General features: G+C 62.3%; 1 protein-coding gene across 2 annotated transcripts in view; it reads left to right on the top strand.

The window, feature by feature from the left end:
- The window catches only part of SHROOM4 (shroom family member 4), a 61,076-nt gene that overhangs the window by 16,885 nt on the left and 17,199 nt on the right, over positions 1-26,992 (top strand). The window contains exons 2-4 of one of the 2 annotated variants that reach the window (XM_037908952.2): positions 14,502-14,653; positions 21,437-21,568; positions 23,148-25,386. In XM_037908952.2, the coding sequence (XP_037764880.1) occupies positions 14,502-14,653; positions 21,437-21,568; positions 23,148-25,386 (2,523 nt within the window). Of the gene's footprint in view, positions 1-14,501; positions 14,654-17,866; positions 18,097-21,436; positions 21,569-23,147; positions 25,387-26,992 lie in introns of those variants that run through there. The other variant, XM_037908953.2, reaches the window with a different exon arrangement.

Genomic DNA, 26,992 nt, shown 5'->3' with positions numbered 1-26,992 from the left:
CTGTGTGCTCAGGGACTCTCCCCTGTGCTGTCCAGGAAGGCAGCGCTTCTGGCCCAGCGCCCTCATGCCACAAAGGGGAGAGCGCTCCCTGCTGCATTTCTGGTCCCCGCTGGGCTGGCTGTGAAGCGGCTGGGACTCCCCTGGAAAGCGAGCCCCTTTTGCTGACTTCCCCTCCCCCGCGTCCATCCGTGGCTGGGAGTCTGGGCCTGGCTAGCCGGGGGGAGGGGGGTGGCGGTGTGCCGAGCTGCAGGAAATCGGCTCTTAAACCCACCCTAATTAAGACAAAGCCACTTTCTCCTCCCCGTTCCTGGCTGGGAAGGTTGCTGGGCCTGGCTGTAATTGAATTACATAGTTCCCAGGTCACCGGAGGAGACCCTGGTGATGACGTCAGCGCAGCGTCTAGACTCGCCTTGTTCACTGTGTCCCGCTACAGCTGCCACTGGCTGTGCTTGGCCAGAGCCAGGCCTGGGCCGGTCACTCCCCCAGCCCCGTCCCTTCGTCCTGAGGCCTTGAGGCAGGGGCTCCTGGCCCAGGAGCTGTGACTGCAGAGATCTGGGGCCTGTTGGGGACCCAGTGTGCCCCATTGGTGAGCCGTTCCCTCCCCAGACCCTGTTGGACTGGCCACGTCTGTTCTGCTCTAGCAGGAGGGGCGTGGCCTGGTTCTGTGTTTGCCAGTGGTATACGGCAGATGGGGGTGGGGGATGCAGGGGAGCCTCTGCTGACGCCCCTGGAGGCCAATGTGCGCCAGGTGGCCTGAGCTGTGTCTGCCGAGAGCGAGCCCTGCACAGCGGAGGGGGATGTGAGACGGTGACTGAGCTGCTGTGCAGCGTGCATAGGGCTGTGGCATAGGTCGCAGGACCAGATCTGGCCTGGCTCGGTTCTGAGCAGGACATGGACTGTGCGGGGCAGCTGGGACACCGAGCGGGGTTTCCAAGGAGAGGCAGGGGCATGATGGGTGCCGGCTGCAGTCCCCTCAGGCTTGGGGGAAGTGTATGAGCAGGCACCAACATGCCCACCAGGGGGCAGCATGGGGAGCCTGGCTGAGGGTAGTGGATGGGCTGGGATGGTCTGACTTCGCTGGGGACACCAGCTCGTGGTGCCTAGGGTGAGGCTGGTCGCCAGGGCTGGGCCACAGCAGGAGGGCGAGTTCCATCAGCAATGGGAGAACTGAGTGGAGCTGATCTCAGGGGTCAGGCGGATGTTGGTGGGGCTCCAACACCTGTGAGCACAGCAGGCGTGGGGGATGGGCTGCCTCAGTCCTGCCTGTTTTGAGGAGGTCCAGTGACCCCTGGCCAGTGCCTGACCCTCACCGGGATGCAGAGAGATGAAGCCGGCGTGCGAGCAGGGCAGCCCCCCCTCACTGCTCCATCTTCACTCGAGCGCTCAGGGCCGAGCCAGGGGGCCCTGCCTGCGGGCATCAGGAGCTGCTCTCGGAGTGGTGCTAGGTGACCAGCGAGCTGCAGGTCCTGGGCGCCCCTTGCCTCTGCCCTCTGAAGCCGCAGTGTGTGGTGGGGGGCCCCAAGAGGCTGGGTTAGGGCAGGAGCTCCGGCAGCTGCTCTCTGAGCCCCCTTGGCTGCCCTGTGTGAAGCGCCATTTATAAGCCCAAGTGAGATTTGTGAGTGCTGGTGCTGCCGTGCATGCCTGTGCTCCATCCCCGGGGGACTGTCTCCAGTCGTCATGGGCCCTTAGGTGTTGGCCCTGCACCCCGCTGTGCCCAGGGGGACCTGCTGCCCACCAGGCTCTGGTTGGGATGGGCCTGGTGGTGATGAGGCATGTTCCCGAGAATGGGGCAGAGCTGGGGGAGGGGCAGGAGGTCACCTGTCTGGGCTGACAGAGAGGCAGGAAAAGAACCCAAGAGTCCTGAGTCTGGGCCCTGGTCTGGCTGTGTGATAGCCTAGGTGGGCTCCCTATTTAGCCAAGCTGAAGGGCAGTGCACACTCTCTGCCCCTGACATGGATGCTTAGGAGTGGGAGCCGGGGAGCAGAGGCCAAAAGCTGCTCCCGCTGGGCAATGCCCACTTTCCTGGGCAGCGCCCCTCGTGTGGCACAGGGTGAAAGCTGACCCATGGCTCCCAGCGAGTGGCATGCGTCCCGCTCTGGGATCCTGGCTGCAGCTGATGGATGACCTCAGTCAAGGCCACGTGACCTCTGTGCCTCCATTTCCACATGTGGAGCCTTGGGGCGTGAGAGGCTGGGATCCCCGGGGCAGCGGGAGCTGATGCTGTAACAGCACCAGTAAAGCCCAGTCTGACCAGGTCTGCCCCTCCTCATCCCAGGCCCTCCCTTGCCCTTGCTGTGAGTGCCTGGCCACGGACTCTTCTTGTCCTGCTGCCCTGGGTACATCCCTATGGCTGCAACCTTCTGCTCCTCTCCCAGCTCTGGGCTGATGGGGCCGTTGGGCAGCTGTTTCCTAGTGGTCAGGGCAGAGCATGAGCTGCCTCAGGCCAGGCTGTGTCCCTAGCTGGGTCACTAGCCCTCTGATGCTGGGGGTCGCTGTCCTTCACAGTGAGCTGGGGATGCTGCCCCAGAGGGAGAGGGGGCTCTGGCAGATGGTGGGTTGCTGCTGAAAGAGCCCTGGATGGGGAGCAGCCTCCTGTTAGCACAGAGAGCAAAGGGGTGCATGGCTGTTGCCAGCCCATGCAGTTACAGCAAAGATGGTGCCTGCTTTTGCTGCAGTAGGGCTGGAGTGTCCATGCTGCTGCTCACATCAGTGAAGATCTCAGAGCTGGCATGTCCCACGGGCAGGGCCCTGTATGGGCCCCCATGCTCAGCAGTGCATCTGCCTCTTGGGGGGCAGCTGCCAGGATGGCAGAGGGGGCCCCAGGCTGTGCTGGAAACTCCTGTTGGGTGCAATGCCCTGGAACCATCCCATGTTGTGTCCAGGGGCTGGCAGGGAGCCTGCTCTCTGCCAACATGCAGAGCTGCGCTGCCCACCTCATGGGAGCAGCCTGCCTATTGGAGAGCGGTTCCCTTGGCACCTCTGGGGGCAGTGTGGGCACTGATCCAATGTCCAGCCTGAAGAGCTTAGCATCAGGGTGCTGGGCTCTGTCCCCTCTGGAGGTGTCACCATTTACCAGCTCCCCCCAGTGACTGTTTCACCTTGCGCCCAGTCATCTGCTGGTCCATGCCAAATGGGCCTTTACAGTCGAGGGTGCTTCATGCTCACTGGCATGGTACTGTCCCAGCCCCTGCGGGCTATCTCCCCGTGGTTCTGCCCCCTCCCGCAGTGCCCCTCACTCCTGACCTGCAGCCCCTGCTAGCCCAGCCCTGGGCTCCCCCAGCCCTGGGCTCCCCCTGCAGGTGTCTGGCTGGTGGATCTTGCCCACATACTCAGGGTCTAACTGATCACCAGATTAGCAGTCAGGAAGGAATTTTCCGCTGGGTCAGATTGAGACAGACCCTGTGGGGTTTTCACCTTCCTCTGCAGCATGGGGCATGGGTCACTTGCAGGTTTAAACTAGTGTCAATGATGGAGTTTCTGTAACTTGAAGTCTTTAAATCATGATTTGAGGACGTCAGTGACTCAGCCAGAGGTTAGGGGTCTATTATAGGAGTGGGTGGGTGAGGTTCTGTGGCCTGCAATGTGCAAGAGGTCAGACTAGATGATCACGATAGACCCTTCTGGCTTTAAAGTCTATGAGCTCTGCCCATGCTCCTCACTCCCAACCTGTTGCCCCCTGCTAACCCAACCCTGGGTTCCCCCCTCCCCCAGCTCTGCCGCTGCCCCTCACTCCCGATCTGCAGCCCCTCTGGCTGTGTTGGTCCTGGCCCCTCTTCTCCAATTTGGGGTCCTATGGAATCGCTGGCATGCGCCCCCCCCCCCCCCCCCCCCCCCCCCATGATTCCAGCCGTTCTGGGGAGAGCTGGTGGCTGAGCTGTATCTGCCGAAGTGGTGCTTAACATTGTCCTTGGAGCTCCCTGTCCCCAGGAGCAGCCCTGGAGGCCGGAGGTGGATGAATGGGAGGCTTGAGGTGTTCTACCCCACCCCCGCCCAGGACAGGCAGGGAAATCCCAGCCCAGCCCCATCAGCTCTCCTGCCCTTGGGCCTGGCACTGGCCTTGCACCACCCCCACCCCAAGAAAACAGACCACTCAGACAAACCACCTTCTATAAGCAAAGTCAGCTCTGACCCCTGTGCATGCCTGCCTGCCCACGGCCGCATCTTCGAGCCCCTCTTGGCCTCCAGGCATCTGGGGGAGCTCCCTGGCCTGCAGCATGAGCAGGGGGGACATAGAGCAGGTGGGCTGAAGCCCCTCTCTCCCCGCTACATCCCCGGAGCCCTTCTCTCCCCCGGAGGGGTTCAGCCAGGGCAGGTTGGCTAGCGGGAGCTTGTGCTGTTACCATCTCTGGTCTGTGGCTCAGCTGGAGCTGGCAGTGCCAGAGGGCAGCACCTGGGGGCAGCACCCTGGTGCCTTGTGCCATGCATGCCAGGGATGGTGGTGCTGACACCTCTCTCCATGGGCTGCACAGAGCCCAGTGCCTGCTGTGACCTGGGGCTGGTGTGCAACTCCCTCCCCACTCCTTCCCCCAGGCGCTGAGATTCCTCTCCTGGCTGGGATCTGAAAGATGGGGTGGGAGCTGTACTGGGCCGTCCCCTCATCTGGACTCTATTTCAGCAATGTGCCAGAGATGGCAGGAATCCGGCGTTGGGAACTGGAGCGATATTTATTTTCTTTTCGAAATCCCAGCTCTGCCCTGGCTGGCGTCGATCAGGACTTTGTGCTGAGCCTGTGGCTCGTCGCACTGTCAGCGAGCACCAGGGAGCCCCGGGAGTTCCTGGGGCCAGGGGAGCTTGCTGTGTTTCAGGGGCCCTGCTGGGGGGCTGTGGGGAGCCTGCTGCATGTCATAGGGGCTGGGGGAACCCAGTGTGTTCTGGGAGGCTGTGGGGAGTCTGCTAGGCCCTGTGGGGAGCCCCAGCGTGCCTGTTGGGGGGGCCTGTGGGGAGCCCCGTGGCCAGCCCACTGCGCGCCCAGGGGGAGCCCGCTGTGTGCTGGGGGCCGTGGGGCTTGTGGAGTGGATGTGACCAAAGCTGCAGGTGAGGAAGTGACAAGAAATGCACCTCGTCTCCTTGGCTCATCTGAAGCTGTAGCTCCTTCCAGGCCTTGCTAGGTAAGCAGGGCCACGTCTGGTATCTCCTTGGCTGGGAGTTGCTGTCCCCAGGGATGGCTGGCGTGCGTGCAGGAGCTGGCATGGCTGTGCTCCCCTCTGAGTCAGTTGCCCTGGACCCAGTTGGCAGCACCAGGCTGTTTGCCCATAGAAGTGAGGATCTGGGGCAGGGTGTCCCTGGCTCGGTGGGGAGCACATGCTCTATGGGGGTTGCATTGGCCTGTAGCATCCTCAAGCCCCGCATTGGACTCTGCCAAGCTGGGGCCCCACAGCCCGTTCCCGGGGGACTTGGGAATCCAGCTCAGGTTATTTTCAGCTTCTGCCAGAGCAGGGCCTGGTGGATGCCCTGGCGTTCAGTGCAGTGCTGGGGACCACAGGTCAGATCCTGCAGAAGCCGTGCTGTCACTTTGGTGGGGGGGGCGGTCAGTGATGTGGGGATTCAGTAGTGTTGGGTGTTGGAATGGCTCCTTGTTGCCCCTCCCGGGAGGGACTCAGGCAAGGTACCCCTGTGGGAGCAGAGCCGGTTTACCCAGCTCCATCAGCCGGGAAGGATCTTCAGCCTCAATCACATCCTGTTCAGGGACAAGCCTAGGCATGAGCCAATGGCCATGCCCATCCCTCCCTGGCACTGCCCATGCATGGGCTGTGGAGGAGCAGACTGGTGTGGGTGCTCTGGCACCAGAACCAAGCATGGGAGGGTCATTCAGAAGCTCCCCACTCACCCCATTTGTGCCATGGCACTGGGGGGGCCATGGGCAGCCCTGGCCTGTGGGACGTTCCCACCCCCTACCCTACCGAATGGAGCCCAGTGGGTGGGGGAACCAAGTGAGAGCCGAGCTGCTGTTGTGCTGGAGTCCATCGAGCTGTGGCACCAAGCGTGGGGTGAGCGTGTGGGGCGTGGCATGAAGCTGTCCCTGGCATTGCTTGGGGATGGGAGACATTTGGCCCCCTGGGCTGGGCAGGCAGGGTGCTCCTCCTGCCCAAAGGGGGCTGGGCCTGTTGGAGATCCAGGGGAACAGAACCGGAGACCAAAACACAGGCCTCTCGCCTGGAGGGGTGTGTGGGGTGCCCTGTGGTGGGGGCCGCTGTACCCAAAGAGGCAGTGAAACTGAGCAGGGCACTGGACTCCTGACTCTTTCTGTGTTTGCCACATTGGGTAAGCTCCTCCCTGTTTGTGCCTCAGTTTCCCTTGCTGCAGTGGAGCTAGTGCAGAGGTGGGCAAACTACAGCCTGTGGGCCACATCTGGCCCATGGGACCGTCCTGCCTGGCCCTTGAGCTCCTGGCCGGGCAGGCTAGACCTCTGGTCCCTCTCTTGCTGTCCCCCCTACCCCGCAGCCGCGCAGGTAGCGCAGATAACGGTGTGGGGCAGCTGCTAGTCCTGCCGCTCTGAGCAGCATGGTAAGGAGGCAGGGAGCAGGGGGGTTGGATAAGGGGCAGGGGGTCCCGAGGGGCAGTCAGGACAGGAGCAGGGGGCAGTTGGATAGGCATGGGGGGGGGCGGGGGGTGGATAGGTTTGGGCAGTCAGGGGACAGGGAGCGGGGAGGGGGTGGATGGGGGGGTTCCTGAGGGGGGGTGGTTAGGGGTGGGGGATCCCGGGAGGGGGCAGTCAGGGGACAGGGAGCCGGGGGGTTGAATGGGTCGGGGGTTCTGAGGGGGGCAGTCAGGCGGCGGGAAGTGGGAGGGGGTGGATAGGGTGTGGGGGGCCAGGCTTCCCTACCCGGCCCTCCATACAGTTTCGCAACCCCGGTGTGGCCCTCGGGCCAAAAAGTTTGTCCACCCCTGGGCTAGTGCTACACTCCTGCCTGCCTACGGCACTTTAAGCCCCTGAGGTAATGGTGCTGTATCAGGGCTGGCTTCCACCCCGCTGTTCCCCTGCACAGCACCCCCTAGTGATGCACATGCACCATGTTGGGGCATGGTAGCTCCTGCCAGGGGCACGGTGGCCTCATGGCTTGCAGTGGGCGCAGATAATAGTGATAGCATGGTGGTGCTCAGAGGCCCTGCTGGGTGCTGTATGAACACAGAGAGGAGGCCATCGCTGCACTGCGGGCCTCCAGCCAAAGGACAGAGGTGGGCTGGGAAGGGGGTGCAAGCCAATGCATCTGGGTAAGTCCTGGCCCTGCCTGGCTAGTTCTGGGGCTTGTAGCTCGGGTGGTGGTTTCCATGGGGGTCGTGTGGAGAGCAAGGGGCAGGGGAGAGGACTACAGAGCTGGGCAGAAGTTTTCCAGTCAAATTATTGTTGTCACAAGAAGCCTCTGCAGGCCGCAGGGAGGGTCGATATTTGGTCTGAAATGACGGACTCCATTTGCCGTGAAAATGGCATCACAGTGCCTCATGGACAGGGTGGATAAAAATCCATTTGTTTTTTTTTAAATTTTAAAAATCTGATTTTTTAAATTTAAATCAGATTTGTTTTGATAAAATGTTTTTTGAGGAAAAAACCTATCTAAAGATAGTTTTAATTAAGATACATTATAGCTCAAAGATATCTCATCATGGAATAGGGATTATAAATTCTAATTCTATAGTATGAGACAGTATGTTCATGTAATGTTTAAAAAAGTTTATAAATGACTTCCAATAGTTCATGGATTAGGGACCCCATTTTATGGGGTTCCAAGGACTTCTGTATAGATTATTTAGGTTAATCTTTCTATCTATCCAATGGGGCTGAGTCTAGAAGATACCATCAGAGATGCTTAGTTTTGCCGTTTTCAAACTGTGGATTTGTGTCTCCAGAGATAACATGCTTGTTTAACAGCAAAAATGTTTTTAATTAATATATAGAGGTGAGAAATAACAGACCTCAACCCTATTGTCCCTCTGCAAATTTGTGTACAGAGTCAATCCCTTACCTCTCTCTAAAAGTGCAAAGTTTCAAAAAGTTCAATTAATAGAAGATTGTTGGGGGCGGAATAGATCTGGACAAGGAGAAGATGTCTGGAGATAAATGTGAGAATGGAAGGACAGGCAGTAGAAACAAAAGTGAAACTGTTTGAGCAGCATATTCCAGAAATTTTGAGGTCTTTCTGAGTGTAGACTTCAGTGATTTGAAATCTACCATACCATTCTCTCTCTAGAAGGGAAAACCTATAATGGCAGCAGGCCATAAAAGAGACCCAGTTTGGGAATGTTTTAATGAAGTTCCTCTACCTGTGAAGAATATGTATTAAGGTTATAACAACCAACAAGAATGCACTTTTATGTAGAAATGCATGATTAAATCGAGTCTTCCTGACTGGTGATTTAAATCAAATCCACCCTGCTCATGGGAGTTGTAATTCAGCTCCCTCTGGCTCCCGTTCTCTATGGGCCAGGTGCTCTGGCCAGACTAAATTTCCCATGGGGCACCATGGCAAGCGGTGCCTGTCATGTGCCTATTCCCCTTACCTCAGTGCATCATGGGAGATGTAGTCTGGATGCAGCGTGGCCAACCCCAAGTGTTCAAACATCACAAGTCAGCCCCCCAGAACCAGGAGATTTCGAATGCAGAGTAGAAGGTGGGCTCTCTTGGTTTGGCTGCTGGTTGCTGAGTGTCTGAGCTGGTCTGGTGAGATTTGCCCTGCACTTCGGAGAGTTAGAAGCATAGGCGTTTTTAAAATGAAGGCTGAGATTCTCCTCTTGTCACAGGACTCCAGGTGCTGGGGCTTGAGAAAAAGCACCAAATATCGCTGGGTGAAATCACGAGAGTTGGCAACCCTGTGAACTCTAGCTCCCATGAGGCACCGCTGGGCATTTGGAATTGCTTTATTTGGGGGTCCAGACCCCGTTTGCGAGAAGCTCTAGAGGAACTTGCCAAGCCCTAAGGTCAGACGGCTGGGCTCTGTCGGCATCGGGGCTGCAGGGGCCATTATGGAGGGATCTGAAGGTGGAGGCAGTAGCAGTTTGATCCAGGAGTTTCCTGGTGTAGAGGGGGCAGCACGGGAGCCAGCACAGTGGGATCTGGCAGGCGATGCTGGGAACGCTGCTGAAGCCGCAGCAGGCAGTTGCCTGCCCAGATGAGTTGGGAGGGCTTTGGGCTGTCTCCTAACCCCTGATGGTTTGAGGCCAGCTCTCCCCTTGTGTTGGAGACGCTCTCAGCTGCTCTGTCCCAGTCTCACCTCCTCTGGCTCCATGCTCCAGGTTTGGACTTTGATTTGTGTGCCCCCTCGGCCTCCTCTTCTGTGCTGGGCTCCATGCATCTGTTGCTGGTGAGATCCGGCATACCTTTGCTATGTTCTTGCTGATGCCATCGCTCTGCGCAGGGAGCCACCGGCCACCTTGCTGCGCCCGTGGATTCACCCTGCCCAGGGATTCGTATGTTGGTTTGCTTCAGTGCTTGTCTCCCAGCCCCAGGAGCAGTCTCCTCCCCAGAGGAGGTGCAGCATGGGGAACCTCTCCGCACACACCCTGATGCTGCCCTGGGCTGGAGGGGCCCCCTTGCAGGGGACAGCGGCAGCCTTGCCTCCAAGGCACATGTACTCATTGGCCTCTCTGTGGAGATGGGCAGCACTGGGAACCTGTCTGTGCCAATGTGGGGCCAGTTTCTGTGCAGTGGCAAGGAGCCAAGGCCCCAGTCCACGCTGCCCACCGATCAGCGAGCGGGGCTGTCGGTACTAGCACTTTCGGGCACTGATCTAGGCTGGCAATGCCCGAGAGCTGGAATGCCCAGCTCCCCTCGCCTACAGAGCCCCTTGTCCTACGCTTGCCATGGGGTGGATGTACTGATACCATGGACAGGGTGACTGGGAGCTCTGGACACTGGGCTGGCATTTCAGCTGCACAATGGGCTCTTGTGCTGCCCCAACGCTGCTGGGGAATCTGCGGGGAGAGCAAGAGACATTTTTCAGCTTCCTTTCTTTGCTGTGAGATGCATGTGACTGGGGCGGGGGAGGGAGGCAGGCCACGCCAAGCCCCGCTGGGCTGCTCGGCTCAGCATGCCTCCACCCCAGCCTGGCCTGTCTTGGGAGCACCTGGCCCCCTGAGGCAGAAGCCTCCTGTCCCACGGCGGATCCCCCACGGTTGATTCGACGGCCGCCCCAGGCCAAGATCCAACAGTTGCCAGGTTGGTTTTGTGGGCCCGGGAGCACCAGACCCTTTGGAGAGTGGTACGAGCGCCGCTGCTGTATAAACCTTGGTCCCTAGTGCACTGCTTGTGGGGGAGGGGGAACTCGGCTTTCCTGCTTTGGGGTTTCCAAGCTCCACAAGCAGGGTTGGGTCAGGGTGGGGGAAGGGAGGCTCGGCTGTGTCTGGGGGCATTGATATGGAGAAGGGGCATTGATGGCCGATCCCCTTTGCAGATAAAGGAGCAGCACCGATGGTGTGGGCAGAGTGTGGGGGGGTCCCCATCTGGGACCGGTCCAGGGTGTGGTGTCCTCCCAGCAGGGAAGCAGTTAAAGCCCTGGGGGACAGGAGTGCCAAAGTGATGGGTGAGGAAGGGGGCATAGTGGAGGATGGGCACTGGGGCGTGCAGAGCGAGGGCTGGGATGGGAAGACCTGCCCTGTCTAACCTGTGCAGCCCGTGCTGGGGGAGAGTGGGGGTCAGGCACAGGGCTGGACCTGCTGTGTGATGTGCAGGTTGGCGTTGCCCTCGGTGGGTGCAGCAGACAGTGGCAGGAGCCCTGATAGCCTCCTGGGGGCGCAGGATCACCCCGCGGAGCTGATCCCTGGCCAGGACTCAAGGCACCTTCTGGCTTCTCCAGCGTTTACCAGAATCCCAGCTGCACTGGTGCAGCATGGCAGGAGGGCCCATAGGGTAATGTCTGATGGATGGTGGGTGTCCACATGCCATGGTGATGGGCACTGGGGCAGTGACTAGCAGTGCAGGACGGTGCCGCAGGATGGTGTGTTGTCACCAAGGCTGCCAGGAGCCATGTGGGGCTAGGCCCAGGGATGAGGGGTTGGAGGGTCGCTGGCGTGTTCTGCATGGCCTTTCTCCCACAGAGTGGGGAGGGCAATACAAGGCTGTGACCCTGGCACTTGGGGCCAGGTGGGCCTAGCTCGCTGGCCTCCCCAACGGCCCTGGCGCAGGGTTACTCGCTCTGTCAGAGCGAGCTTGGGTGCTGCTAGCAGCCAGAGTCGGATCAGATCCATAGCTCTGGAATTCCAGCAGCCAGACCAGGGAGCTGCTGTCCTGGAGTGGGGGCGCCATGTGGGTGGGGGCCGCCAAGAGCTGCCAGGCTCTTCGGAGCATGTCCGTCTAGCTGAGTATTGTGCTGGCCTCGTGAGTGGGCATAAACACCCCCCCCATGCACACTGGTGTTAGGCAGGGGGCTCCATGGCAGCCCAGGATGGGTACTCCAGTGTGAGTGAGTGGACCCTAGGGCCCAGTCTGCCCTGGGGCGTGGGGCACGTTGGCTCAGGCTGGCCACCCTGGGGCGGGAGCCCTGGGCTTTGCTCTGAGGCTGCTTGGTTTTTTCTGTTTGTGCTGCAATCACTGCATCCATGTTCTTCCCACCTGGTCTGTATTAACCCGGGTTCCTGAGGGCTGGGCAGGGTCGGGGGCTGGCAGCCAGGTCCCCCAAGGGCTGTGTGTGGGAGAGTGGGCTGTTCAGGAGCTTGGGGCTTATGGTGTGGGAGGGGTTGGGGGTAACGTGAGCATCCACAGCACACTGGGGGGTAGCAGCTGCATGAGGGCCGGGACCCCCATCCACTTCAGGCCCACAAGCCAGCTCTGGGCAGGCTCCCCAGGACGTGTTGCTGCTGGCTGTGGGAGTTCCTACAGCTTCCTCCTCAGCCACTGCTCCTGGCCACCATTTGAGGGGGGTACTGGGCCCCGGTTCTGATCCAGCACAAAAATCCCCATCCCCTAGAAAGCTGGGTTGAGACCCAAGACCCCCGTCACACCAGCGATCATCTCTTGAGGCTCTTAGCAGGGTGATTTTCCTTAGTGAATGTCGCCAGCTAGACCGTCCTAGGTGGAGATGGAAGCTCTCTCGCTGTGGCCCCTTTTAGCTCGGTCTCCTTCCAGGCGCCTGCACAGGGGAGGCCAGAGTTGGTTCTGGTAGCATGGGACATGCCCCTCTAGGAGCTGGGCTGTGAGCCCCGGGCCTCGCCCAGCAGCTGCATGATGGCTTCAGGCAGAACGCTGAGGCTCAGCGGGGGTACCCTCTTTCCTGAGCCAGCTGGGGTTAATAGCAGCCAACCTGGGAGCTGGTGTTGGACTGCCGTGCCCTGGGGCACGGGTGGTAAGGGGATCTGCTGGGCGTGTAGGGATCAGGGCCAAGTGACATGCTCATGGAGCCGCATGCTCCTGGCTGGCCGCACTCCCAGGTGAGCACTTGAGAATGGCCTGTCCTGTCAGAGCCGGAGGAGGGATTTCCCCAAATGGCAGCCTAGCACCCCATCAGCCAGAGGGGCCGTCTCCCCTCAGCCAGCTGGGTGGGGGAGGGAGTCAGTTGCTGCCCCTCCTCCCTGCTTCGTGCCCTTTAACCTCTTGTGTGCCAGGTTCAGTGATGGGTTCAAGCGTAATATGACTGGGATCGAGAGAAAACCTAGGGCTGTGGGAGGAGGAAACCGGATGCCTTCGACAGAGGGGGTACTGGGGCGGAGGGGGGGAGCGGGTGGGTGGTGTCCAGCCCAGCCAGTCCATTCAGCTGTGTCTTGGTCTGCTGGTGGCTGTGCAGGGACATGTGTCCCCAGTGATATGCTGGCACCTTCCTTCAGACTAGAATGGGCCGTGTGTGTGTGTGTGTCCTAGGAAGGGGCGTGTGTGTGCGCGCACAGTGCAACGCACTGGGTGTGAGAGATACACCATGTTGGGCTGGATTCCAGACACTTTCTGTGGACCTGGGTTTCCTTGTTTGATGGCTGGGTGCTTCTAGCAGCTCCATGGTGAGGCTTGGTTGGTAGGCTGGCTCAGAGCTTCTGCAGCCTGGGGTCCCTGTCCCCTCCAGCTACCCTGGGGCTGTTTCCTGTCTGCTGCTCAGCCAGGCCCCTGGCCTTAGCCGGCCGAGATACTTGCTGCCAGACAGCTGGTCTCCAGGCGCTGTGTCATGGCGGTATGGGTTGGGGGCCCTGCTGCCGCCTCCACCCCAGGAAATCATCTTCCCCCATCCCCAGCTTGGATTGACGAGCAGGTGGGGAGGCAGGTAGAGGAGCTGAATGTCATCGCTGGGAGAGAGGAGGAGGAATGGGGGTGTATGTGGATTTTGTTGGCGATGGATGGGTAGGGTTGCCAACTTTCTATTTGCAGAAAACCAAACACCCTTGCCCTTCCCTGAGGCCCCTTCCCTGCCCTGTTTCTGAGGCCCCACCCCTGCTCACTCCATCCCCCCCCCCCCATTGCTCACTCTCTCCTACACTCACTCATTTTCACTAGGCTGGGGCAGAGGTGTGGGAGGGAGTGGGGGGTTTGGGGTGCAGGAGGGGTCTTTGGGCTGGGGCAGGGCGTTGGGGCACGAGAGGGGCTGCGGCTCCGGCTGGGAGTGTGGGCTCTGGGCTGGGGTTGAGGGGGTCGGAGTATGGGAGGGGACTCTTGAGTTCGAGTTTGGATGCAGGAAGGGGCTCAGGGCTAGGGCAGGGGGTTGTGGCACAGGAAGGGGTGAGAGGTGTGGGCTGCTAGTCTCAGGCAGCTCCCAGAAAGTGGCCGGCATCTTCCTCTGGCTCCTAGGTGGAGGCGCAGCCCAGCAGCTCCATGCGTTGCCCCTGCCTGCAGGCGCCGCCCCCGCATTTCCCATTGTCCTCGTTTCCCGGCCAATGGGAGCTGCAGAGCTAGCGCTCAGGGCGGGGGCAGCGCATGGAGCCCCCGTGGCCGCACCTATGCCTAGGAGCCGGAAGGAGATGCCGGCCGCTTCCCAGGAGCTGCGCGGAGCCGGGCAGGCACCCTGCCCGCCCCGCTGCAGGTGACCAACTGGACTTTTAATGGCCTGGTCAGCAATGCTGACCGGAGCCGTCAGGGCCCCTTTTCGACCGGGCATTCTGGTTGAAAACAGGACACCTGGCAAACCTATGAATGGGGATGTAGGGGTGAAGGGAGGGGTTGGCAGCAGGAGGGCTGTCACCTGGAGGCCTTCAGGCCCTGACTCCCGCAATGACTTTCCAGCCCCCACAATATATGCACCACCCTGCTCCCTACCTGAAAGGGTCCTGGCGGGACATCTCTATGGACATGGTGTGTTCCAAGCTCTGGCCTCGTGGCCCTGGCACCCCCATCGTTTGGTGAACTCCCAATCCCACGAGACCTGTGTCCTACAGTAGCTGGGCCTGGGGCTCCCCTCGAAGGCAGGAGGGGTGCCAGGGGGGCGCGGTGAGGGCTGGACAGCTGGATGTGTTGAAACGGGTTCCCTGCGTCACTGGCCAGGGCACTGGGGTATCCCCAGAAATCAAGGGCCTGGCCGCCCCACACCCCTCTGTGCGCGGGTGAGTGCAGCGCCCGGCCCATCTGACCATCTGGGCTGTCTTGGATCTGTGCCTAGGTTGAAGATGGGGGTAAGGCGGCCCTGTCCCGCAAGATGCGGCCCGGGGACGAGCTGGTGAACATCAACGGCACCCCGCTGTACGGCTCCCGGCAGGAGGCGCTCGTCCTCATCAAGGGCTCCTATCGCACGCTGAAGATGATTGTGAGGAGGTAGGAGAGCGGGGCCCTGGCTGGTCTGTCCTAGCATGGAGAGTGGGTGAATTGTCCTAGAGCCAGCCCTGCTGGGGGTCTCCAGGCCCCAGGGAGGGCCACACCCTGTGGGCAGAGGAGAGAACCATAGGAGAATCCAGGTGGCAGCAGTGTAAGGAGGGGTCCCCCCCCGCCCCAGAGATCCTGGGGGGCAGCGAGGGGCTGAGCTGACTGGGCCCTGGGTTGGTATGTCTGGGTGCTGTCAGGCCCCGTCCAGCCCAGTCAGGGGAGAGAACAGAGCAGTGGCGTTTCCCTGGCAGCCCCAGCCCCCTCGCACTCACTGCCCAGAGTTAGGGCTCCAGGCTAGAGGCTGCATCTGGGGATGGCTAGGAGCATGTAGCTGGGGGCGGGGTGTGTGCCTGGCTCACTGCCTTGCTGTGCAGGGGGGGCCATGGGACCCTGTCTCCCTTCTCTGCCAGCCCCCGCCAGGCCACCTCACCTGGGGATTGAGGAGGAGACGCTCTGAGCAGGGCTGTCCCAGCAGGTGAGGGCAGGGGGTTGGGGGAAACTGTGGGGGGTGTGCGTGTGTGTCGGGCTTTCCCCATTCACAGAGGGGCAATGAGCCGGGTTACCTCTCTCCTGCACGTGGAGCCTCCTGGACCCTGTTTGGTTTTACTGGGCCCCCCACTCCCCACAGCAGGCCCAGGCTCCCCTGCTAGCTGGGGGCAGCTCAGGAACCCCTCACAACCCCCTCCCTGCTCAGCCTGTCTCTTTGGAGGCACCTGACCCGCAAACCCAGGGAGGGGGAGCAGTGGGGGTCGGACCCCCCCTTCCTCCAGCAGTCAGGTGTGTCTGTCTCCTCTCTGCTCTGAGAGCCCTGGGGCTGACCCCCAGCACCACCTTATCTCCAGACCCCCAGTGCCCTGCCCCCTTTATCTCCCGATTATTTGGGGTGGATGAGTCTAGCAGCGGGGGGTCTTACTGTCCTAATAGTGGCTGAGCTCTTGGGCAGGGGTCCAGGAAGCTGGGCAGGGCACCCCTGTCGCTGCGGAGCTGACAGCAGGCCCCCTGCCCCCCCACCCCCTGGGGCGCTGGCAAAAGTGTGAGGACTTGGGCGGAAGGCCTGGCTGGAGCCAGGGCCCTTTGCCCCTTTGGGCCTCCTGATGCCCCTGCCGGGAGGGAGGCAGCCTCGGTTGAGCTCCAGCAGCAAGCTCTGGTGTATGGGGGCACAGCTGGGTCTCTGCCTGGGCAGGGCTCTGGGCTGTGCAGCCCCAGGGAGCCCTAAAGCCTTTTGACTGTTTCAGCTTGCTCCTGCGATGCCAGATACCCAGGTGATGGGCCCCAGAAGAGGCTGGCCTGGGTGTGGATTCCCGTGTACTGGAGACCTAGGAAAGGCCCCTGCTCCTGGCTGTAAGGGGCCCTGGCTCAGTAGGGACCCCCGCCCCCGGTTCCAGGCCTGGTGAGCCCCGACCAGGGACTGGGGAGGCATTGGCCCTCCTGTCCTATGGTGCTCCCAGCCTGAGCCGCTGCTGCCCTCTGGTGGCTGGAATGTGACTGTTTTCTACCGTTTAGAAGTGCCTGGACTGGGGGCGTGGGGCAGGACAGAGCACAGTCTGTTGGCCCCAGAGCCCTGGCGTGGTGTCAGGGATGGCTCCTTGCTGAGCCCCAGACCCTCGCCACTCCCAGGAGGGGTGGCTGCCCTGGGGCTGGCACCCAATCTCTGGCCCGAAGTCTGGGCCCGAAGCCTTTCCTGAGCACTGCGGCAGCAGGGCTCCTTGCTTGGGGAGAGGAGCCCCTGGACTCGTGGTGGCCCATTGGCTTCTCCTACCAGGGCCAGCGCAGCCAGGATCCCCATGCTCCATCCCTCGACCGCAGGCAGGGAGATAGCTGCAGACGTGTGGCACTGGCTGGGAGGTGACGCCCCAAGGGACCCAGGATCTCTGACCACAGTGCTCCCTTGCCCCCCGAGGAACCATTTCCCTGGGCCAGAAGGTCTCCCCGATGAGCCCGGATCAGCCTGCAGAACCCGGCGCTTGCTGCGGCTATGGGGCTGCTCAGTGGCATGGGCTGGGGGCTCTGCCCGGGGAGCTTCACCTGGGGCTGGAGGATTGGGGGAGGGTGAAACGACCCTGGCCCCGAGCTCTGAGCTGAGCTGGCTTTCAAGGCTCCAGCCACGTTTCCTGCCCCCAGCCAGGGCTCCCCTAACCCACCTGGCCCTGCCACCCTCCCCAAAGCTGAGGCTGCAGGGCTGCCCGTTCCCCTTGATCTCTTCCAATCTCCACCCCCCTGTGACCTCCTTCTTCCCGGGCTCTTCCCACGGCTTCCTGTGCGAGGGCGAGGGCCGGTGGTGGGGGGCGGCCAAGCCCAGCTGCTTCGGGCAGGGAAGCGGCTGCAGCTGTTGTGGTTTGTTTTGTTGCAATCAGCACTAGTGCTGGAGCGAGTCCCCGGGCAGAGCCCACAGCCTCCCCAACTCTGGCTGGGGTCTCCCCGGGACAGGGTGCTGGGTGCACCCTGACATCAGGGCCTGGCCGGCCTGCCTGGCCAGAAGGTGACCTTTCTTCTTCGTGCTGCCATGTGGGGCAGCCATGGCCCCTCACAAATGGCTGTGGGAGATGTTGGCAAAGGCAGCCCCTGGGCATGCCAGCCAGAGATCCCTTCTCTAGCCCTGTGGCCCTTGGCATTGTGGGAAGCAGCTACTGGGAAGAGGAGGGGAGCACTAAGGCCATGCATAGGCCCTGCTCTCCCCTGCAGCTGGAAATGCTCCCTGATCCCCAGGACAGCCCGTCTTGGCCGAGAGCCTGTGGGTGCAGGGGTGGTCCCCTTTCCTCCAGGGCGCTAATGACTCTTGGGATCTGAGTCCCTTGCGAGGAGCAGGGCAGGGGCCTGTCTGGGAGCCTGTTGGTCCCACTGACTCAGTGTGCCTAATGGGGCTCTTGGGCCAGCGGGGCTGGTGCTGGCGGCTCTGCTCCTGCCCGCTGTCCCATTTCCTCCTCATGGCTACTCACGGAGCCAGGAAGCCCTGGGATGCTCTCCAGCCCCAGCCAGCTCCCTCCCTGTTTTCTCTCCCATATGGCAGCGAATTCCTTGCTGTCCAGAGCTTATCTCCCCTAAACATCGCTTCCTCACTCCCTTCCTGGCTGCTGCGGGTGCCCGGGAGCAGGTAGACGATTGGCCGCTGGGCCTGGGGGTGGGGCTCTCCGGACCGGCAAAGACTCCCGGAGAGCACTGGGATCGGGGTCGGCAGCCACAGTGCTAGCAGAGGCTGCCCGGTGTGGCACAGCCAGCGAGCGAGGGCACCGTCTATGTGGTCTGACGTGGCACTCAGGCTCGTGGCTCCACAGCACGGGGGGGTTGGGCTGTGCTCCTGCGGGAGGCGTTAGGGGCAGCAGGTCGGCCACGAGGGACGCAACGCTCTAGTCTTTGGGGACACCCAGCCCAGATCTCTCTGGAATCCCGCATCCATGGTGAGTACGGGGCCTTGGGCTGGCAGGGCTCCACTGGCTCCTGGCACTGATGGCCCCTTACAGCCTATCTCTGGGGAGCAGCCTGGTTTGCCCTGGAGGGAGCCAGGCCCAGTGGGACATGGGGAAGAATGGATGCCCTGCTTCTTGGCTTGTGCCTTGCCGAAGTTGGCAACTTCTGCAGGAGACGTGGGGCACAGCTCGGGCTCCCCAGCACTGCTTGTCCTGCAGCGTTCAGACAGCTCTTCTCTGGGGCCCTGCATAGCACCTGCCCCCTCTCCCACTGGAGTGTGCCTGAATCCTGACAGAGCATCGCCTCCTGTGACTCCCATGCTGAGCACACAGCTCTGCCGGTGCCCCTCACTCCCGATCTGCAGCCCCCTGCTAGCCCAGTCCTGGGCTCCACCCCAGCTCTGCCGGTGCCCCTCACTCCCAAACCACAGTCCCCTGCTAGCCCAGCCCTGGGCTCCTCTCTACACAGCTCTGCTGGTGCCCCTCAGTCCTGACCCATAGCCCCTGCTCTCCCAGCCCATGGCTCCCCACACACACAGCTCTGCCAGAGCCCAGCCCCCCCCTCCACCACCCCTCTGTCCCAGTCCTGCCTCACACAACACAGAAGCAGCTGGTCTTGCCCAGTCGTGGGACAGTTTCATGATGTAGCCAAGCCCCTAAGGTTCCTAGTGCTTTTGAAGCCCGTTTCACTCAATGCCAGTCTGGGTGGAGTCAGGGTCTCCTGGGAAATGGCATGTTCCCCTGCACTGCACCCTGTCTTTCCAGGCCTGGCAAGGGGCTTGTGGCTCGCCCGTGGCCGGCTGCTGCAGTCATCTCTGCCTCCCCTCACAGCTCAGGATGCAACCTGCAGGGCTCAGCAAGACCCCCTCTGATCTTGGTACTGCCCTCGACTGGGCAGCATGGGCACCTCGGCCTTATCCCCCGAGGTCTGCAGCTGGATGAGGGGCTGCCCTTGCAGATCAGACCAAAGGCAACGTCTGGGGCACGCAGCTGCTTGGAGAAGCCTAGACTGGGCAGCTGTTCCTGGAGGAGCCAGGGGCTCAGGGCCAGCACTGGGGCGCCAGGCCATGTGCCAGTGGTTGCTTGCTCAGTGCTAGCTAACAGTGGTGGTGCAGGGCTGTGCAGGGACAGGTCAGGGCATTCCAGGCTGGGCCCCCAGCCCCTGCGCCATGGCACCATGTGGCTTGGCACAGCTTTCTGTGCCCATCCCTCACTGGGCTGGGCTGCCACAGGACTCATGTGGTGCCCTGTAGTGGAACAACTGAGCCTACCCTCTGGGCTTCCTGGGGGTGATTCTGACACACACCCCCCTCCCCCCATGTCGTGCGCCTGCCAGGAGCACGTCTCCCCGCAGGAGCGGGCAACTGTGCGGTCCTGCTGTGCTGGCCTGGCACCGACCCCACGGAGCCCATAAATCCTGGCATTATTGCCATGCTATCAGCACGCGGTCCCTGACCCCCATACAACAGCTTCCTCTACACTTCTCGCCCGGCACTGCCTGCACGTCAGCGTCTCCGGGATTGGGATCCCAAATCCCTCGCCCCTGAGAGCAGGGAGACGGCTCTGCAGGGCCCACTTCTTCCCTGAGGGGCTGGGCTGGCCCTGGCTGCTCCCTCCTGCAGCATTTGTTAATAGCACCGCACGGCCCTGTGCTGGGAACCCGGCTGGTTCCCGCTCCCAGCCCTGTCCTTCTGGCGTCAGTTTCCCCTTGCTCCTGTTCATTGTGTCGCACCGTGCTGGACCTTGGTTTCTGTTCAGTCTAGCCTGGGCCGCGGGGCTTGTGCTGAACCAGGGTGTGACGCTGTTGTGTAGGGCTCTGGGGCACTGAGCAGCTCCAAGGCTCTGCTCAGAGTCCCCTTCCCTCCCCCCGTGGGGCATTGTGCGTGGCAGGCCCAGGGGCTGGGAAGGGGGATGAAAGCCAATTCAGCCAGTGCATAGTTCATGCTGACTCCTCTGTCTCCTGCCAACCTGGCTCCTTCCCTCCATGCCACTTCGTCCCCCAGCACCCTGCCCTACCCCACGTGCTGTCGGGATACTCAGGCTGGGGCAGCAGTAACGTGCCATCGCAGGGAGTCTCTTGGCCTGGCTCTGGGAGCCTGGGGTCGAGTCCCACCGTTGGCCTGTGAGTGCGGTGCAGGACCCTGTACTGCTGGTGGAGAGCTTGTGTGTGCAGCCAGGCCCAGCTAAAATGCCCCTGTTTGCTCTGTGGGGGCAGGGTGCTGCCAGTCTGGGTGCTCCTGTGGGTGGCAGTTTGGCTACCTACCCTGGTAGCCCAGTGGCAGTCAGAGGGCTCCCAGTCTCCCCATGGGATCACCCAAGGCTGTGAATTACTGGGGGGATTTGCCTGACTTCTGCCCCCTGCCATCCAGAGCCAGGCGTGGGCTAGTGCTCTGTGGAGGTGGCTGGGATCTTTATTTAGGGCCCTGCCCTGGCTTCCTGGTATGAGCCCGACTTTCCAAGTTGTCCTACCTATTGGAGCAATGCCCATAGAGGGTGGGGGTGGGGCTGCCTGGATAATCCCCAGCACTCAGCCAGTGTGAGTCCAGCCCACAGAAATCATGAGACTGGCTTAAAATTTAGGCGTTAGACCCGAAGCTGGTTCCTCCGTCTCCTGGCGTCTGAGCCTGGCGGAGCCCCTTCGCCAGCTCTTCTTCCCAGCCACCAGGGCTAGAAACCTGCTTTTTCAAAATCCCACACTGAGGGCCGAGCATAATCCCATGACTCCGGGAGCTGGGGCTTGAGGATATCCCAGGCTTTGGAGTACTGTGCTGGAAAGGGAAGGTGCAGTGCGTGGGGAGAATGGGGACTGAAATTCTCATCACGCAAAGGGTGGGGGGGCATTTATCCCAATAGTGCTGGCTCCTCCTCTGCCTCTTGGAATGTTGTGGGGGGAGGGGTCCCCCCATTGTTTCAGTTGGTGGGGAGCAGATCCCTGGCCCTGCTGGCAGAGAGGCAGGAGTGGGGAGAGCCATGAGGGGCAGCCTGGAGAAAGGGCTTCCGTGCCCTCGATGGCTTTGTCCGCCTGGTGGAAGGCTCCCACTCCCCACCCCCGCGTGCCAGCAGCTCCCAGCCCTTCGCTCAGAGGGACGGGAGCTCCCCCAGGATGGGGAGTGTGGGATGCCATCCTCTGGGCTGGGCAGACACAGGGTGAGAGAGGACGCCCCCAAAGATCCCAGTAAGCTAATGGGGAACTCCTCCGGGATGTCCCGTCCGTTCTGCTAAGGAAGCCTCTCTGTGGAGGACGGGACGGGAAGTTCTCCAGGAAGTGAGCTCAGCCCAATGCCTCAGCCCGGTTTCCTCTCCATTCTTGGCTCTGTGCTGCTCTTGGCAGGAGGAACGTGCCCGTCATCAGGCCCCACTCCTGGCACCTGGCCAAACTCTCCGAGGTCCGGACCGAGGCTGCCACCATGCACTGTCCCTCCGACGCCTTCAGCTTGTCTTGGCACTCAGGATGTGACTCCAGGTGAGTCCCACAGCAGCTGGGGTGTAGCCCAGTGTGTGCCACTGGCTCTGCCTGCCTGGACTCGCTGCCCTGGGCACCTGAGAGCCCTCTGGGTGGAGGAGGCCTGGCAGGTGCCTGGCTCTAAAATGCCCCCTTGCTGGAGCAATCCAGACCCAAGCTAGCTGCTCCCCACCTCTGGAGCCCCTGCCTTGGGCTGCCTCTGGGCCTCCGGCGCTGGGCCGGGGCCCAGCAATGGCCGCTTGGTTGCCAGCCAGGCATAGGTGGCACCGGGTTGGCTGAGGCTGATTTTGAGCCTGGACTCATTTCTCTTCCCTGGAGGATTGCAGAGGGCAGAGTTAAGGCCAGCCATGCTCCCCAGAGCTGCCCAGGAGCAGGTCCCTTAGATGTGAGCTTTGCTCTCACCCTGGCCCTCGGGGTAATGCAACCCGTTTGTCACCGTGTCTTTAGCCCTTCAGTTCCCTGGCTGAGCTCTGCCTTAGTGTTCTCTGTGCCTGGGCTGTGGGGAAAACATCCTTGTCCTGCTGCGACACAGAGGGCTCGGACCAGAGGGCCACATGGCCCCTGTGACACACCATTAGCCAGCTCTCCAGAGCACGCTTTATCCCAGCATGAGTGCATGTCTCACCCTGGAATTTTCCACCTTGGGCTGGGTTGTCTCCAAGCCCAGCACGTTCTTCCCCTGCTGGCCTGGCTGGCTGCTGCCCCGCCTCCCACTGGGGCCCTTTGGCACTGCCACAGGGCCCCCTAGGCTCGTTTTGACAGGAAGAGCTGCCCTGTTCCGTGGCTGTCTCCCTGTCTTCCCCGGGGATGGTTCCCAGCCTTTTTCCAGCTCTGGTTTGTTCTGCTGAGCTCCGATTCCTGAGCAGGAAGGGTGGCGGGCCAGAGCCGGCTGCATTGCGAGCACGGAGCTCACAAATCCCAGCCGTCTTGGCCAAGTGGGGGGCTGCGAATGCCACACTGCCCAGAGGACAGGCGAGAGCATGCTGCGGGCCCAGTGGCTCCCCCCCTGCCCCCCGCGGGCCAAATCCTGCCCTCGCTTATGTGCAGTAATTCTGGCTGCGACCCCTGTTGCCTCGGAATAGGAACTAGCATCCTGGGGCTGGGCGAAGGGCAGTGAGACGAGCGGAGCTGGGATGGGCAGATCACCTCTTCCGGGAGCATCACCTGGCTCTGCCCACCACTTAATCCACCGAACAGGGAGATACCTGATGCAGGCAGCCCCTGCCCACGGTGGGGCCAGGGCAAGGCTGGAACCAACCGTCCCCAGTGGGGGCAGGCAGGAGGCCCCACCCCTTGTTGCACCAGCTTCTTGCCCCACTTCCCCCTGGGCCCCCTGTGCAGTGCCCACAGGGGAGCCACTCCTTCCTGACCATGGCAGGGGAGCTGCCCAGGAGCTTGCCAGTGTTGTGTGAGCTTGCAGAGCTGGGGTGTTTGAGGGGTGCACTGGGCCAAGGGGCATCTGGTCTATACCTGGCCTGTGAATGGCACCGTGTGGCACAGGCCGGGTTTCCTCTGCCCATGGCGCTGGGGGGGAGGGTGTTTGCCCGGTGCTGCTCACACTTGCTGTGTCTCTCTCCAGTGACCTGTCCCTGCAGTGGGCCCAGCTGTCTCGCCATTGCAGCACAGAGAAGAGCAGCTCCATTGGAAGCATGGAGAGCCTGGACCCGCCCAGCCAGACCTACTACGAGGGCAGCCTCTCGCCCGTGGACCAGAGCATGTACCAGAACAAACGTGACTCTGCCTACAGCTCCTTCTCAGCCAGCTCCAACGCCTCGGACTATGCCCTGTCCCTGCGCCCCGAGGAGACCTCCTCCACAGACTCCATCCTCCAGGGCCTGGGCCCCAGCCGAGCCCAGGAGGGGCGCTACCTGCAGACAGGCAGTGAGGGGGCAGATGTCTCCTGCCAGCTGTGTGGGCACCTGGCACCCAACGCCAGGCCCTCCTCATGCCCCCACGAGAGCAACCTGTCAGGCTCCTCCAAATCAGGCGCCCCTCCCCAGCCCCCCGTCAGGAGGGACAGCCTCCGGGCCTCCAACCCCCAGCCGGCTGGCACCGAGCGACGCCGGGCCTCCGCGCCCGCCGATGTCCTGCACCTCCCGGGCAGGTGGACCTCGGACACCTCGCTGTGCCTGCGAGACAAGGAGCCCGAGGGGGTTGGAGGCCATCCGAAGGAGCGCCTGTCTGCCGACCAGTACTACATGCTGAGCTCCCACCTGGACATGGAGCAGCTGTTAGGGGAGAGCACAGAGCATCCCCACGGAGCTGCCCGTGGGCAGTGCCAGGACAACGGTGCCCACGAAGGAGAGCCAGGCACCAACGGTGACCCTCCCCCATCTCCTCGGAAGGGGCACCGGCACAGTGCCCCTGAGCAGCTGCTGGCATCCCAGCTGCACTCCCTGACTGTAGCCACAGGCAGCAGCTGCTGGGATACCCAGGTGCAGGACAGGCACCAATGGACTGTGAACCCGCTGCACTTGGAGCAGCCGTGCCCTGGCCGACAGACAGAGGATGCGAAAGAGCAGCTGTGCGGGGATCCGGCCATGGGCACGGACCGGGCTGACGACCACACGACACAAGCCCAGCACTCCCCCAGCTGGGCCCAGGACTCCTGCCACAGCCAGGGGCCGTACAGGTGTTACCCAGAGCTGGAGAGATCCTGCAGCACCCCCGGTGAGTCAGCCACACCTCCGCAGCCTGCTGGCCTGATCCCCACATGCAGCTCCGAGGCACTGGTAGAGGAGGGGAAGGAGTCCGGGGAGAGCAGGCCATGTGCCAGGAAATTGGGCCCTTCTCATCAGCGATCGGCCCAGCTTCGGCGCCGGAGCGAGCGCTTCGCCACCAACCTGCGCAACGAGATCCAGAGGAGGAAGGCCCAGCTGCAGAAGAGCAAGGGCTCTGTGGCTCTGCTGTGCGGGGAGGAGCCAGTGGAGGAGACTGACGAGCCGTGTGAGAGCCCCCCTAATTCCTCAGCCCTGCCACAGGGCAGGCTGCCTAGCTCAGGCATGGCACGAGCCAGAGCCAGGTGCCTGAGCCCCACGTCGGGTGTGGCGCCTGCTGGGGAACTTGGCAGGAGCCCCGGCCACCCAGCTGACAGGAGTGCCCCCACCCCCCAGTCTGCACGGAAAGGCCCCAGCCCCCCCGCCCCCGACAGGGAGAAGCACAGGGCTCCGGCAGCTGGGGGCCGGTGGCGGTGGTCTCCAGAGCACAAGCTTCAGCGGGCCCTGAGCCCTGGGGAGGCGTACGCCAAGGGGCCGGAGGCGCCTGCCTCCCCGCTGCGCCTGGCGGAGGATGCTGTCCTGCTGCCCTTTGCTGACCGGAGGAAGTTCTTTGAGGAGACTAGCAGGTGCGTGGGGCGCCTCCCGGCCCGGCACAGCAAGCCCCCCAGCTTCCGGCCGAAGGCAGCCGAGCCGCACGCCTTTCAGCCACTGAGTGCTGAGTGCCGGGAGCTGCGGCGCCGTTCCGTGGACCAATCGTACCCACCCCTGTCGCCTGGGCGGCAGAATCTCCCCGCCTACGCTGAGTGCTGCCTGGAGCCGCCTGTGTGCTATGCCGGCCTCCCGCGGCATGCCGAGTTCGAGTACCTGCGGCCCTTTGCCCGGGCCTGTGCCGGGACGGCCCCACTGCGTTGCGAGCCCTGCCTCTACTGCTCCGGTGACATGTGCCCCACACTGCTGCAGAGGAACATGCAGCCCAGCCACCATGGCTACCGCTGCCACCCCCACCCCTGGGTGCCACGGTGCTCTGACTGCTGCTGCTCTGTTCCCCACAAGGCTCTGGAGGAGAGCGAGCCCTGGCCTGGGAGGAAGGCGTTCTTGCCGGTAAGAGATCCTCCCTGCAAGCGGTCCCTGGTGCCAGGTGGGCGAGCCCTGTGGCTGAGCCTGGCCCGGCTGAGTATCAGCTTGTGGAGAGGTGCAGGGGAAGGCTGTCAGGGGGATTTGTCTGTCTGTCCCTGGGGATGGGGAGCCAGCCCTGCTTAAACACTAGGAGTTGCTGCCTCCTTCACCCTGCCTCATCCTGAGCCCTTTGCGCCATGCCAGCCACTGGCAGCAGGAGGCACCAGTCCCCTCCCAGGCTGTTTGAAGCTGTGGGGCAGGGGGTGTTGGAGAAGGGCAGGGGCAGAGTTCCTGGGAGGCAGTAGGGGACAGGGGAAAATGCGTATTGCGTGACTGCATTTGATCCCCAGTGGTTCCCCAGCTTAGGGAAGGGGGTCTGTCTGGCACATGCCTGGTGTGTGTGGGAGGAATTGTGTACCCCTTGCCTGTGACCTGCCCACCTCTGCCAGGACAGCGACTGGCATCCCCTGCCATTTGTGTTTAACTCAACCTTCTCCAGAAATGTGCCATGGGGACCCCCTTGCCCCCCGCCACACATGCCCCTGCCAAGCCTGGAGCAGGCAGCCGGTGTCCCTCTGGCACCCCTAAGTGCTGCTCCTACACTGGTGGAGAGGGGAGGGCGAGGAGTCAGGATCCTCATGGCTGTGCACCCCTGGCCAGCAGACTGCTAGCTGCGGGCCAGGGCAGTGGGAGCCCAGGGAGGGAAGCGGAGGGTCTGAGCCAGGGCAGGATGGAGCTTTGTCTCTCAGCCGGGGAGCGTTAGCCAGGGGATTACTCACAAATGGTGACGCTGTGCCCATCAGCCCTTCCTCCTCCCACCCTGCCATGTGTCCCCATACCATTGGGGTGGCATGAGCATGGGAGAGGGCTGCATGGCAACCCATGTAGCCGCTGGGCACCTTGGCATTGCTGGCTGGCAGAGCTGGCTGGAGAACAAGACTCCGGCACAAGAAGCATTATGGTTGGTGTTTATTTCTGTTAAACCCAGCGCTGTCTGCAGACCAGAGCCTGAGAGAGCTGCAGCCTGGCATCAGGACGCTCACCGGGGGGGACCCCGGTTCAAGGGTGCCTGATTCAGAGCAGCCACTTGAACCCGGGTTTCCCATGTCCCAGGTGGGTGCCCCACCTGCCGGGCTGCTGGCTGTTCTGACCTCTCCTAGATTCCATCCCAGACCCCAGAGAGTTTCTGCCACACGTTTTCGTTTGGCTGAATCTGCCTTGTCTGACCCCCCGCCCCTGCCAACCACCCATCCACGCGCCAGCTGGCACCATCCTGCCAGTGGCCTGTTTGTGGCCAAGCCCTGCTGTGTCACACGTCCTTCCTGGGGGCGTCACGCTCTCCTGGCAGTGCAGGCTGCTGGCAGTAGCAGGACGTTGGTGTCCCTTGGCTGGGGGTGACTGGAGACAAGAGGGATGGGTGGAGGGTGTCGTTTCCTGGCAGGGCCTCAGACCCCAAGGGGGCGGGTGTCCTGAGGGCTGGGTTGAGGCCCTGGTGCCTGCCCGGCTCTCCCGCTCATGCCCCGCCCAGCTCCATATCTGTCGGGCTCTGACAGGACCTTCCTGGCCTGCTGCGCTTTGGTGGCCGGAGCTG

This window comes from Chelonia mydas, chromosome 9 (assembly GCF_015237465.2).
Source record: "Chelonia mydas isolate rCheMyd1 chromosome 9, rCheMyd1.pri.v2, whole genome shotgun sequence".
In the NCBI taxonomy this organism is placed as follows: Eukaryota; Metazoa; Chordata; order Testudines; family Cheloniidae; genus Chelonia; species Chelonia mydas.
The sequence above is the reverse complement of the archived record's forward strand: the minus strand, read 5'-3'. Positions and strand labels throughout refer to the sequence as shown.